The sequence below is a fragment of the Ptychodera flava genome, chromosome 3 (genome assembly GCF_041260155.1).
Source record: "Ptychodera flava strain L36383 chromosome 3, AS_Pfla_20210202, whole genome shotgun sequence".
NCBI lineage: Eukaryota > Metazoa > Hemichordata > Enteropneusta > Ptychoderidae > Ptychodera > Ptychodera flava.
This window is the reverse complement of record NC_091930.1, coordinates 16,837,646-16,852,819: the sequence shown is the minus strand read 5'-3', so window position 1 is coordinate 16,852,819 and position 15,174 is coordinate 16,837,646. Positions and strand designations below refer to the sequence as shown.

At 37.8% G+C, this 15,174-nt stretch overlaps 2 protein-coding genes across 2 annotated transcripts; one reads left to right on the top strand and one right to left on the bottom strand.

Moving 5' to 3' along the window:
* Window positions 1–218: 218 nt before the first annotated feature.
* On the bottom strand, window positions 219–13,551 carry LOC139129638 (mitochondrial import receptor subunit TOM70-like). The gene is made up of 11 exons (XM_070695302.1): window positions 13,311–13,551; window positions 10,537–10,710; window positions 8,848–8,974; window positions 8,084–8,193; window positions 7,256–7,455; window positions 6,403–6,607; window positions 5,525–5,659; window positions 4,569–4,793; window positions 3,882–3,979; window positions 2,864–2,986; window positions 219–2,170 (listed from the first exon to the last, which is right to left on the bottom strand). The coding sequence occupies exons 1-11, from the start codon at window positions 13,524–13,526 to the stop codon at window positions 2,017–2,019; spliced, it is 1,767 nt and encodes a 588-aa protein (XP_070551403.1). The 5' UTR covers window positions 13,527–13,551; the 3' UTR covers window positions 219–2,016.
* Window positions 13,552–13,940: 389 nt separating this feature from the next.
* On the top strand, window positions 13,941–14,471 carry LOC139127935 (glucosidase 2 subunit beta-like). Its single transcript, XM_070693789.1, has one exon. It carries the CDS (start codon window positions 13,941–13,943, stop codon window positions 14,469–14,471), a length of 531 nt encoding a protein of 176 aa, XP_070549890.1.
* Window positions 14,472–15,174: the final 703 nt, after the last annotated feature.

Here is a 15,174-nt window from a genome sequence, read left to right as displayed (position 1 = left end):
TAAACAATAACAAATGCAGCCAAAAACTGTGTAATTCCATAATGCTTTGCAAGCAGAACAATAAATTGTAGCTGATTTAAATTAATTAGTGTTAAAAAGAGAATCAAAACTTACAGCTACTGTGCCTCCAACCTTATAACTTGTAATAATACGTTGTGGCAACTTGATTTTATATCTACACAGAACACAGGTAAGGAAACAAAGCCATGGGCGTATAATCACAGTATTGCTATGGTATCATTCGTTTTATTTACAAACACATCCAGTATATCTTATTCCTATTAAAATAACCATCTACATAATATCCAGGTCTAATTATAAAACCAGACACAATATTCTAAGTTCAGATTTTTTCTTTGGTGGGAAACAAATCATAAGGCTATGCTAGCGTTTAATCAATTTATCACTTATAAGGTATCATATCACATCTTCTGTTTTAATGGTAAGATAATTGTAAAATTGTAAATTACCTTTCGTTATGGAAAAATTTGAATTCTTGTTTAAAGAAAATTAGGATAGAAGTTACCTAAAGCATTGGACTTCTGGAAGTTTTAAGCTCAACTACTGTGTATTCTTTGGCAATTACAACCTCCATACAAGTACTGTAAACCAGTAACCAGGTATAAAAGTCATGTGACAAAAATGTGCTACACAAATGGAATCCAAACCTAAATGGAGCAGTGGTATGGGCCAGGCATTCTGGCTGCGCCCTCAGCGGCAAAATTCAAAGAAAAAGACAAAGTAATTTACTCAAAAAGACGCTGAGGTCGCTCTAGATCACAGTGAATGGTTATTTGTCAGTGTGATCAAATAGAACAAGATAGATGCTGAGAATTATAAGAAAGCATGCAAAACTCTTAAAATAGTCAAAGTATAGTCCATTGAAATAGCTTTAAAATACTTTGGATATTGAATTCTCCCACAACCTGTTCATTAATTTTTCTCCATTTGTACATCTAACAAGAATTTCAAACTTGACAAACACAATCAATACCTTGTAAACAGAGTTGTCTGTTTCATTTTCCTGATAAACTTGAAACTGTACTCAATCTTATCTCTAACTTGCTGACTTCAAACTACATATCAAATTGATCACAACTACAACTGTGGCAATTCACCAGTCAATTCTAGTGATAATATTAAACTTTGAAGAACACTAATCACGCCTGACTGTAGAAGTTTTCAGGGAAACAACACCTGGATATCCAGTTTGGTGTCTTTGAAAACTTGCCTGCTTGAGGAAAAATAGTTCCATGCTCTGCTAATTATGCCACGCACACAGAAAACCTCATCTACCTTGCTGCTGACGCCAGCAAACCAAGCATCAGAATAGATGCGAGGTACATGAATATTCCACATTGATAAGGAATCATTAGCATAAAATTTAAATACAAAAACAATGCTCGTTAACGTAATTTGCATAAATGAATACTAATGTTCCTTGCATTGGTAATAGCATCAGAGATTATTTCCAATTGTACATCAGGCAAGTAATTACCGTATAAAAAATTTTGCCAACCTGGCCAAACATTTACCTGCATTGAGCAGGCAGCCAAGCATCCCCTGCTAACCATTTACCCCGATTTCAGAGTGTGAAGGTCTAGCTTAACTATAAAAACATAATAGGACTTGGTGAAACCATGTTGGTTAAAGGGTCCATAGATTGCTGCCTTGCTGTTCCTGTACTGTGATGGCCACCTTCAGAAACAATTAAATCTAACACACATCACCAGCTTTCATACTGACACACTATGAGTCATAGTCATGTGACAGTCATGTGACTCACACCATAGTCAAATTTTTCCCTTAACCCTGATTGGATAGGATGATGTCACATGGCTGTCACTTGACTTGGCTGAACCAATCAAGTTTTGCAATCTGAAAATTGACGTGTTTCAAACAAAACAAGTATTGATCAATTGCATTGTCTCCTTTCAGTAAGAATACTGACATCCAGTCATTTTTGACAGCAAAAAAATTGGTTATCGAACACAGAGAAATACTGAAGTCTGTCCGTTACTGCATGGGTGGTCGGATGTTGTACGTTGCAGCGACCCTTGACTGCGCTATGGCGGCGTCCAACAGAGAGTACAGATGTGCCATTTCCATTTCTGTTCTTGCCAAATCTATGGCTCTCTCAAACAGCTGTATGGCGTGCTCCAAGTTACCCCTACAATTCAAAGAAACAAAGAAATTAAAACCAACATGTAAGGTAACAAGGAAGCTCTGTTAAATAACAAATGAATTACTGCAAGGAATTATGCAACATTGCATGGAATGAAATGTACTGTTAATCAGCTGCTTTTACTGAAGTTAAACAGGAGCAGCTACCCTGACACAGTCACAATTGCAGAGGTTCATCCAAATCACAAACACTTTGCTGCACAGTACAGACATAGAAACCTGGTCACATTTTGTCACAATTTACATCACACATTCAAACGTCAGTACGTTCAGTTATCACACTATGAAAACCTTACAACTTCACTGACATCATTACTGTTACCACTCTCACTCACAATCTTCTATACACCCTTTTTGACATGTATAGTGAGCATACATAGTATGAGTTGAAAAAAATTATTTGAAATTTTAAAAAAAATGAAAAAAAAAATGATGGATATGATAAACAAGCATGAAAATCTGGACACAGCTCTTTATTTTGGTACGGCTTCATTCATAACTGTATCTTTCATGAACCAAATCCAACTCACTTCACTCTAATCTACCATGTTTGTAAACCAAGCTATATTTATTCAAGCTTTAACCCTTTCACCCCCCCGTTCCCTGTATACAGGTCCAACTTTACCATAGAAAACAATGGATTTGGGACAAACCATGGTGGTGAAAGGGTTAAACCTACCTCTGTACTTCAATGGTTCCAAGCGTTTCGTATGCAAAGTCACATTTGTTGTCAATTTCTAGGGCTTTCTTCATCAGAGTGACGGCGGCGTCAACGTCCTGCTTCCATTGTAACATCAGCAATCTGAAAAAAAAGGAGAAAAAATCCTTCACACTGTATTTCTCTCTGCAAGGGTAACTTTCTTTACAAATTTGTCGTGATAATGAACGCAGAACACGTTCCTAAAAATCATGTGAAAAATAATGGTGTGCACTTGCCTGTATATTAACTCTGTTTGAAACTTTCATCGAAAGTACATGTAAGGGTTGGGTGACTGCATAAAGGTTGTAGCCTTGCACAGTCAGAGGTCAAAGATCAAAGGTCAATAGTTGATAAAGAATCAGGCAGTTGACCTTGTAAGAGGTCTGATACAGTTCCAATCCATTGGACCAAGTATTTTTGAGATCAAGCCAAGTACAAAAGTTTGTTACAACCAATAGTATATGAATTGGCTCAATTGATCAGTTAACTAGAAGATGACAGCACAGAAGACGAAAGTGACAGAGATATGAGCAAATCTTCATGTTTTGAACTTTCCAACATTATCAATTGTTTTGGTAAGACCAGTAGAATTCAGATTTGTGGTCCTGTGGACGTGAAAACATTACCTCAGATTTCTGACAAAGAAACTGGTACACTGAACAACATAGTCACCCCACAGACAGATACATATAACAAGATATGCACAACAAGGCAAAAGCATATAAACATGAGGCCTGTCTGTTGAATCACTACATTCATGACGAAGAGGTTAATCATAAGTCAAATTGTTGCCTGTATGTTGGGTTGTTGTATGAACAGGTGGCCAACAAAACAATGAAGCCATCTCTTGTCAGTGATCTGATTAACATGTACCATCACTGTATCTTATCATTTTCTGTTGATCGATTTTGAATCTCTAGATGCTAAACCATTCTTGACCTTTGACCTGTAATGACCTTGGGCCATCTCTGACATGTGTGAAAATATCTATACTCACCCTCTGTGTACGTATGTTGTTGGATTTTCAGGTTCAAGTTTGACGGCAGTGAGGAACATCTCGTCGGCTTTGTCGTACTGTTGCTGATCATTGAGAGCCTGCAATCCAAGATGTACACGTCCAAAGACTGTCAATAGGGCTAATTTGTGATGTCAGCGTTCCATCATTAATGGGCAAAAATTAATATTAGAGCAAATTTTTTTTCAACTTTTGTAAGTTGATATTACACAAATCATGAAAATGGATATGCGTGTTACAGAGTCTGTTGACAAGCTAAATACTGGGTATTTACAAATGGTGAGGGGAACAAACTCCATTTCATACACAGAACAAAAAATAGTGAAATATGTTTTGATTTACCAGTACTGGGGCTTCAACCCTGTCACAACCATGGTTTTGCCCAAACCTATTGTTACCAATTGCAGATATGTTCACAGTGAAGTCTAGGTGAACAAGTTAACCCTTTGAGTGCTGTAATTTTTCCCACCAAAACTTGAGTGCATCTTTTTACCAATTTTTATAAATTTTCTGTAATTTTTTTGATAATTTTGGACCAAATTGACATCTTATTTCATTGACAGCAGTTTAATATTGAAATTCTGGCAAAAATTTAAAAAAAAATATGACTTGGGTATGTATTTTATAAAGGCGGCAAAAAACTGACTTTGGCTTAAAGTGCTGACCTACCTGAGCAAAGAGAGCAAAACCTTCAGAGCATTCTGGGAAATCCTTGATGACTTTTTCAAACGCATTCATGGCTGCCTGCAACTGCATGGGACTCCTTTGTGCGAAGGCGGAGCGATACATTGCATAGCAGTGCTGTGCCTGGGCCAGGGCAAAGGTCGGGTTGATTGACACACACTTTTCAAAATCCCTGAGTGCTTCATCAACTCTGTCCAGGAGAACATTCAACTGAAATCAAGATGAGTCACACATGGAACTGGTTAGAGGGCGCTGTCTAACTAGCTAGAGGACGCTGTCTGACAGGAAAGTCATCGGCTCGCTCCTTGCATATTTATACAAAGACTGCCTTTCACAGCCTCATGTTGGCCATGCAGAATGGTCCTATCCTTGACTCATACACAGTCCCTTTTCATATCAGCTTCAAAATGTGGTCCTCTCCTGCGGCCTCCTAATTTCTCCACAATTTGTCATGTCAGTGGGAGAAGGTTGTCTGACGTTTTTGTTAAAATCTCTCCCAAGAAAATGCCTTGGAATGACTCTTTACATGGGGCAATTTTCAAACAAAGCGTGAAACCATCGGTGAATATTTATCAAAACATTATACATACACATTACACATTTGTATGGCGGCTGCGATTTTCACGAGGATTGAGGTTTTCTCGTGAACCTGCCACATGGAAATTTGCAAATGCTGCCGTATTGCACTGATGCAACAAATTACACCTGCCACATGACCTCTTAACCTCACAAAGGGGCCACTGACAACTAATACACCAGCTAAACCTAGGCGGTGAAAATCAGTGTTAACAACGTCAAATATTAGCTTTCAACTAGCTCTGATTTGCCGACCATAGCATGTTCCATGAAGTTAGATAGATTGATGACAGCAAGGCTAGACTAATGCAAATACACACACTAAACCAATGAAATTCCGTGTTAGATATTGGCCTCTGACTAACCTGTCCCCTGTGATGGTAGATGTCGGAGTTCTCTGGATCCAGACGCACAGCCGTGGCAAAGTCACTCAACGCGTCGGTGGAATTTCCCTGTTGCATGTGCATGCTGCCTCTCTTGATCAGAGCATTCACTCTCAACTGTCAAGAAAATATTATTATCAGTTAAAACAACAGGCTGCCACTTTAAAATATTGACCCTGTCTTGAGTACAACAACAATAAGATTGTCTTAGGCGACCCTCCCATTGCCGTGCAGCAACTGGACCCCCTTGGCTATGTTAATTTGTAGAGTAATTCTGATTAGGCCCAGTATATATATATATATATATATATATATATATATATATATATATATATATATATATATATATATATATATATATTATATATATATATATATAGAGAGAGAGAGAGAGAGTTGTATAACTCAATCAATTGCCTAATATATATATATATATATATATATATATGTCGTATATATATATATATATATATGTCGTATATATATATATAATATATATATATATATATATATATATATATATATATATATATATATATATATATATATATATATATATATATATATATATATATAGAGAGAGAGAGAGAGAGAGAGAGAGAGAGAGAGAGAGAGAGAGAGAGAGAGAGTTGTATAACTGAATCAATTGTCTAAAAATAAATTTGTCCAGGTCTTGAGAGTTCATCAGTGTTTCACCCTTCAATTCTTGTGGCAATACAGTACTGTATATTGGAGACTATCACACAGTAATTTACAATATATTTATACTGCTATGATGTAAACACATAAATAATATACCAAAGGTTTCCTTTTTGGCACCCCTAAGTTGCCTGACATAGTGACACAATTGCTCCAAATACCTTTTTGTCTGCATCCTCCATATCAATCAGTTTGTCTAAATCCGGCCTGCCTAGGGTGGCCTGACCCTCTAGCATGTAGAAAGTTGCTCTCATCAGCAGTGCATGCGCTGCGTATTTCCCGTCGCCTTCAATTTCTTTGGTGCACTCGTTGATGATGTCTTCGTACTCCCCCTTGTCGAATGATTGCTTGGCTTTAACATAGCCACTGTGACAAAAAAGTAATGTCATACCAATATATTATGGCACAAATACAGAATTCTAATTGGTCATGACATGAATATAATCATGATATATTTAAGATACAGCAAGATTTGAACACTGGGCAAACTCTCAACTAATGATAATTCGTTTTTTTTAATTTGTTTTTCACTGTAGAACTTCAATATGATATGATACCAATGAACCACCTAACCAATAGGTATACAGCGAGATTTTGACTAGTTCTTTACATATCGTTCATGCATTTTGTGTCCCGAACTGCTCAAAATCTTGTGGTACACCCATTGCAGAGGTGGGTTATTGCTTTAGTAAACCATAAACATTATTATACAACCTATCTGCAGAATGTTTTTGCGATTTCAAAAAGTTGCTAGAAGCAGGCCAAGAATATTCATCTCCAATTCAGTACAGAAGGAAGGCGCTATTGGAATATGTGGCGTAGTTTGGTAAATTTGCATAACATTCAAGGAAATGAACTTTTGCAAAAAAGTATAATAAACAAAAAAAATCAAGTTGAATCAAATTTGGGTGCTCATAGATTTTTATCTGCCATTCTGAAAACACACAGACATCTCTTTCCAGTCATTTAAATCCATATATGTTGGGAGTGATGAAAATTTGAAATTCTAGAAACCTTTTTGTTATTTCTTCACTCTCGTCTTTATCCTTGTCTTCATCTCCTTCCGTCGCTTCTTCCTTGTCGGAGTCTGATTCCTGCTCTGTGTCCTCTTTGGATTCCTTGACAGTCTCCAGCGGTTGACAAGTGATGTCTTGTGAGAATGACGAGAAGTACGACTTGATGAACTGCTTGGAAGGCATTGTGGGTACTCTGGTCTGAAGAAACAGGAGGAAGAAGGAAAAAGATCTTGTTTAAGAGTGTGTCTCATATTACATTCTGTAGATTTGCTTTTTTCATACAACTGCATGAATGTTACGATTACTTTTCTCTTCAAGTGTATTTCTACTACTTTCAATGCCATAGCTTTTCTGGTCACACTACACTGAAAATAACCAAACTTGTTTCCTAGATATTGTCATGTCTGTGGAAACAGTAACACCTGTAAATTTCTGTATTTTACAGGTACATCATAATAGTGACTGTTATTACATGAATGCAGAAAAATCTTACAAAATGCCTTTATTTCCTTGGAACATTAGTCAATTGAAAACGTCAGATTCAGTCATTCAATGCAATCACAAAAAAATGTAAAGTAAGGTACCGGTATTTGCTCTAGACACAACAATATATAGGAGTTGGCAGCTCACAGTATGAAGTGAAATCACATAGTTTCCTAAAATTGTTCAGAGAAAATAAATAATGGCGAAAAATAGGTCTGTGGTACATGTTGCAACACACATAACAGAAAGATGTTTTTTTGAATTCTTATCGAGGTAATTGGCACTTGATATTTCAATCATTGGCAAAATACTCCAACATTGGGTTGGCTGACCAATCCCCTACCTCGTATTTCTTCTTTGCTTTCTCTTTGCCCATATCCTTGAGAACTTTGTCCGCAAGCAGCATACTGTTTTGATTTTGAAACCCTTCCAGGATGCAGGTCGCTGTCACATCTGACCAAGCAAGCGATAAAACACAGGTAGGTTAGAGTGCCAATGTAACGGAGTGCATTGTGTAAGTACAAATGAACGATGTGCAACCACTTATTTCACTCTTCAGTTTAAGAAGACGGGAACATGACAGGTGTTTTTGTTACGGGCGGTACCAGATCAGTGGCTGTCACATTTGATGATTATTTTCACTACTTTCTTTTCACCCCTTTCAAGTCTGACTTTCTGATAAGGAGGGTTGATGTCAACTACAGTTTCTTGTTCTTCTCCCAAAAGCATATTGAGATACACAGTATTCAGCTTGTCAACTCAGCCTGTACGTGTGTAGACTGCATCATTATCGTTGACAAGTGAATTCTGGTCCAGACTAGAAATCAAATGTAAACAATAACAGTACATTTTACACATATAGATGCTGTGTTGACAAGCTAAACGGTGGGTGTTTTAACATGTTTTGGGGAGTGCAATGAAAGTTGCACTTCTTATAAAAGTCAAAAATAGTGGAAAAATATCATCAAAATTAGTTGCAAGCATATCATTGAAAGATTTGCAAGGAAGAATCCAAACTGTTTCACTACACGGGTAAGAGTAACATAACCTAGCATTGTAAAGTGGCTTCGATAAGAACAGATGTAATGCAAAATTTTGATGTCGTACCTTCTAGACACTTCATCTTCTCGCCAATCTTTTCATAGGCCTTTGCCCGGCGGAACAAAGCCTTGGTGTATTGCTTGTTGAGTTCTAACGCTACAGTGCAGTCCTCTATGACTTCACTGTAGTTTTTCTTCAAAAAAAATAAATAAATAAATAAACGAATGAGCATCAAAAGTTGGTGAGATTCATTATGACGGCATGGTTGGTATACAAAGTGAATGTCCTACACTCCATCCTCCATAGTTGGCCACGTGTGCAATGTTTTCTTTGCCAGTCTTGTACTCTTGATGCACCGTTGAAGTTTTCATTTTATTCATTCAATACATGTATGTCAATCAAAACCACAATAGCTGCAAATTTTATGCATTATTTTCATAATTTTATTTTCAAACCAAGGTTGGTTCATGTAAATGTGCTAACTGAAGGACATGTATAGAAATATCACTGCTTGCTGATTTGGACCATGCCTATGTGTTTTAACAGGTTAAATAATAAACGGGTGCCACACTCATAAAATGGCTCCTCGCCTGGGAAAATTACAAAAAATGCAGCATTTCCTGCTCACACACACAACATGATCATAAAGGAAACAAGCATGATGCCATTTACTTGAATGCACAACATATGATGGCCACCATTTTGTTGCTGTAATCTTTATTTTCTCTGTCACATTAGTTTTTGGAAATGGCAGGAAATCTAAAATGATGTTAAAACGTTTGAAATTACATGCGACTTTCGACACTTTATGACAGTGTTACACACTTTTTCAGTCTTTAATGGGTCTTATTCAAATTAACCCTTTCACCCCCAGTTCCCTGTATACAGGTCCAACTTTACCATAGAAAACAATGGATTTGGGACAAACCATGGTGGTGAAAGGGTTAAAGCCTCTTGGAAAACTGAGGATATTTTGAGATCAGTTTATTAGAGATTTGCAGCTATTGGGGCTTTCATCGATCTGAGGCACAGTAATAGACTCCTATGAAATTGTAGAAATTATGTGGAATGTAGCGACATCCTTGCAGCAAACGCTGAGCGTGAACAACATTGCAGATCAATATATTTTGGGGGTTGAAAATCTCTTGGATACGCACCAATGTGTGTCAAAAATCATGTAGCCTACATGTAACTAAAATACAAATCACTTCTACGTTAGCATAGATTTTAGTTTCTTTTGTTTTTCATCTCTCACTGTGTTAATCAACCAACTTAAACTTTTGAGCGCCAACGTCTATTTTTGTCCCCTACATAAAATATACCCCTGTCAATTTTTCTAAGATTTTTGCCAACATTTTGATGAAGAACTGTAGCCAATGAAATGTGATGTTCATTTGGTCCAAAATTATCAAAAAATACAGAAAAGTTAGTAAAAATTTGTAAAATTTTGCACTAAAATTTTGGCGGGAGAAAATTACAGCGCTCAAAGGGTTAACCCCTGATCACCCAGTGAAAAAGTCCACAATGACCATTTCTAACAATAGGTTTGGGCCAAACCACAGTGGTGAAAGGTAGAGGGTGAAATGCCAGTGAATGCCACTGAGATGTCAATCAACCAATGCCAAGGTTGAATCTACTGCAATAACAAAAATATATCCTGGGTTCAAAAACCATTCACCAACACATATGTTCAAAAAATTCACACAAACACCACATATTGTGAATTGTTTTTTTCGTGTGACATAAATCACTTACCAGCTGTTCGTGCGCCGCGGCTCTGTTCTGAAAGAATGTTGACAAGTCCTTGGCGTTGTCGTCCGGACATATTGCGATTGCCTCTGTGTAACACTGGATGGCGCTGTCATACTTGCCGCCTTTGAAGTATTTGTTGCCTTTGTTTTTATGAGCCTGAGCTTGTTCAGCCAAACTCTAAAACAGGGAAAGAGAAAAACAACACGCACACATGAGGACTGAAAATATAACTTTTCTTACATTCAATTATATATATCATCGATAGATGAAGACAGTTGAGGGGTGCGCTGTCCAACTGTAAGATTTTTAAACTCTTTGAAGTCATATTGAGAATTTCTTGGAATTTCTTGGAGTCAAGGTCATACCAATACTGTACATGTAACAGTTAATTTTCTGGAATCAGAGAGAAAACTCTAGAATCAGTGCAGATTCAAAATGGTGAAGAGGGCATGCGGGTTTCCAACACCAGGTCTGTTAATTGCTTAATAAAGGAACGTGAAAGTGGTAAATAAAGGTTTTTATTTTAACCAAATTTATTGTGCTTATTTGTTTTTTTCTATAATCATTTTTAATCATTTCTGCCTGTGCCCAGTATGCCTCCCGCTCTTTCTGAAATTCATCGCTTTCCAAGAATCGCTGCCATACTGAGCTTAATTGGTGTATTATTATTTGTGTATTTCACTCTTTGTGTAAAATAATGAAGCCAAAAGCAGACCAACTCTGGTTTAACATGGTGTACAACAGTACATGTAGATTATGTCTTCTGTCCAAAATACCGGGACAAGGTTCGATGCTTTCAGGTTCATTACAATACAAGTACAATTTTCACATTGGACCAAAAAGTGTTTAAATTGATAGACTTATTGTCAGGGGTTTTCCTATCAAAGGGGGGGAAACCGTAAATTTTGATAAAATTTTCTCTACTTTCACCCCAGAAAACTGGTATATTTTCTGCCTATCTAAGGTGTGTTCAAATGCAAAATGTCAGCTTTGTGAACAAAACACCTTATGCATAATGTGCTACATGTATGGAATTGTTGACGAATAAATTCCAGTCCAAACTGGAATTCCGTTGTCAACATAATTCCACACTTCAGACATTGTGTTGACCAAGTGAACTCTCTAGGCACGCATTTGAACATGACCTTGGAAGAGATTGTGTTACACAAACAGATCAAAAATAATGAAACATGCATAAAAAGTTCTGGGTTTAACCCTTTGAGTGACAAAGTCGACTTTTGTTGCATTTATACTATACAACGCCAACAATTTCTTTCAGATCTAGACAATTTTTTTTCAGATTTTTCCCAAAATTTGTCAAAAAGAGCAATTCATAAAAATTTATGTCCATTTAGTAAAAAATTATGGAAAAAATTACAGAAAAATTCACAAAATTGATAAAATGTTGCCCTAATTTTTTTTTGTGGGGGGATTACAGTGCTCAAAGATTAATGGAGCTGGAAACCCTGGACTATCTTGAATGCTGGAAATTTCTGGTGCCATTAACCATCACTATAAATACCTTCAGCACCGCAAACTCAGGCAAGATCCTGTACATATTTGCAGAATGTTTGGTGTATCAATTTTATCACATTGTGCTGGTAAGGGGATTAACTGTGGGAAACTGATTAACTTTTAACTTTAATCAAAAACAAATACAGATCAGTGATATATTTTTATCATTAGTTATATTTGATATTTTTTCATACTATGCAGGTAGCATGGAATCCCACCATGGTAGAGCAGTTACTCATTTTGGGAAAGCATGCAGACTTGTGTGTTTTGTCATCAAAGCACACTACTGGTAGCTGCAGAGGTCCTTTGGTCAGTTTGATCTGCGGCCGCCTGGTCAAAATCAGCATTTTCTCTCATTTGCCATTTTATCACTTGACAAACACAACGAAATAAAAATGTGCCACTCAGTTTGATTATCATAACATGTGCATGGGACACGGAGGAGACAAGTTCTAGTTCTGATTTTTAATTCCCTTCTGTTATTCTACCTAAAAAAATATTGCATTCATCCACCATTGCCCATGCTACAATTTAAACTATTTTACTGTGCCTTTTTATTCTTTCCTGAGTCATTTCTTGATCCATGTCCATGTCGACTTCCTGCTTGTTTTTTATTGAATATTCTGTGCTCACCCAGATTTCATAATTATTTTTCTGTTGGTCTTTTATTGAGTTATTTATTTTTATTCTTTATTTGAATGTATTTTATTCAGTGCATGAAAATTCATCTATGGATGTATTGACTTTGAGAAATGAATAAATTAATAAATAAATAATAATAAATAAAATACTAAAATTTGGCCTAGCACTAGTAGCAGAGTTGCAGAGGTGTACAAGTTATTATCACAGGGGATCCTTCATGTCACATTGGTCAAATATCCCAACACGTGTAACCAATCATTGCAATAAAAATGCCCCCCCCCCCCCCTCCATATGAAAGAATCCTATCAATCAAATTGGTAGTACTGGCTGAAAATTTACATCGAAACCTGCGCATGTAATTAAGTTCGATTTAGTTTCACTTTCGTCGACGGACAGGCATGACAGGGTCGTGAGTGACAAAATGAACAGCAAGACGGAAAAAAAAAGTCCTCGGCATTCATCCGAAACAGTTGATGACTGAATGTATGAATCACAGAAATATTAAAGAGGTCGTTAAGACGAACACGTGTCAGCGTTACTCGTACACGGTTCACACACAGTGCAGTGCGAGAATTCTGCGACTGCGACTGTGCTGGAGTTCGTGACCTTACTTTACTTACCAATACTGGTTGTGTCTGCTCAGGTGCAGGGTCGGATGCTTTCGTTTCGGACGGTTTGCCGTCCGGATCCTTTCTTTCGGATACTTTAGACTTCTTCCTTGTGTAGTAGATGGCCCCTGCAACCCCTACCGCTACTGGGGCACCGATAGCCAGAGCGATGGCCCATTTCGGCCAGGACCCCTCGCTCACGTTGTCCGAGCCACTGCTAGCCGCCATGTTAGATCGTGGATGATGAGTTTGGGTACCTCTAAGTCACTCTCAATTATTGCACACTATCTACCTCTGACGCGGAAAGCAAGGGTAAAATCTGCTCAGTTTTGACGCCAATGATTCTTAGGAAATTTGATGATGTATGTAGGATATAAGAAGAATCGCTGATTAAAGTGGTCATTATAATTTTATTTTGTGCCTTTTAATGACTCTTGAATTTTACGCGGTACCTAGAGGGTCCTCGCAGACCACCTGACCATACGTGTAAGCGTGACCCAGTGCAGAAACTTGGGTAGTCGCGGGGAGGAAACGTTGTCGTCTTGCTTCTACCTCCATGCTCTGTTTTTCCATGAAAATTTCGGTCTTTCTTGACCGTCACGCTGGACACGTCCTGTCAGATGAAATCCAGGGCCTTTCGCGATGTTGAAAATCAGAAACCGTCGCATGGTCTGCTCGTGCTTCATAGCCGTGTCCATGGCCGGGGTCTTCTTCATCAGTGTCCAACTTGTTTCCATGGGAACATTCTTCAATGATGTGCACAGGAAGGAGGCCGATGTTGAGGTGAGAAGTCGCGGAAGCAAAATAAAGGACGCAACGCTGCCTCATGTCAGAGGCGTTGACCCAGCCGTCAGACATCTGTACAAACCAAACCAGAACAGTGAATTCCAGTGTCTGGATAAAAGTATGAGAATTCCGTTTTCCCAAGTCAACGATGACTATTGCGATTGCACGAGTGATGCCAGCGACGAGCCTGGAACGAGTGCATGCACTAAGGGGAGGTTCTTCTGTGTGGGCGACGCTAAATTCGTACCCTCCAGTCGGGTGAACGATGGAATATGCGATTGCTGTGATGGCAGTGACGAATGGGGCGATGCGCCAGACGTGTACCCAGTGCCACACAGTGCTTTGGTGTTGACCATACCGTGTCAGAATACATGTGTTCTCATGTGAAGTGAACACCATGTGCCACCCTAACAGTGTGTTGATGCAGTGGCAGCATGCATGATGAGGTTTTGCTGTCAAATCAGTCCAAGACAATCATTGTTCTACAGTCATTTTATGTGTGGAAGCCTATTACGCTAAAACACCAATTAGATAAAAATCACACATTGAAGGTGCAACAATTTGATACCCAGTCATCAACTCATTTATCAGTTTTCATGTGTCCCTTTCCAAGTCAGTAATAGGGTTGTTTCATAATCAAGTTACAGCTCCATCAATTCAAAACTGAATTTTTGTCTGAATTGTTTTGATGACTTTTGATAATACTGTTATAGGAGGGGCAAAATTGGCACCTTGTTACCACCAAAGTGATGCAATATAAATCTCTTATCAAGGAATTTGACAATTGGTGACAGAAAAGAGATAACTGCAAAAAAGGAAATTTTCCTTATCTTAATTTCTTTTGGCTGAAGCCTCAGTTTTAAACGTGGTGATATGGTTGGTTTGTCATGTGATATACATCCTTTGATTAAGGAGCATCCCCTGTAGATGTATTTGTCACAAACCAACAATAATGGTGGTGGTCAGCGCTATTCAAAATCAGCCTATATACTAGTAGTTACCCAGAGTAGAATATCAATTTGTTACCACACTTTAACAGTCAGATCAGGTCAGTAAAAATAGACATATCAGTGAGGTGTCGGTGTCTCAA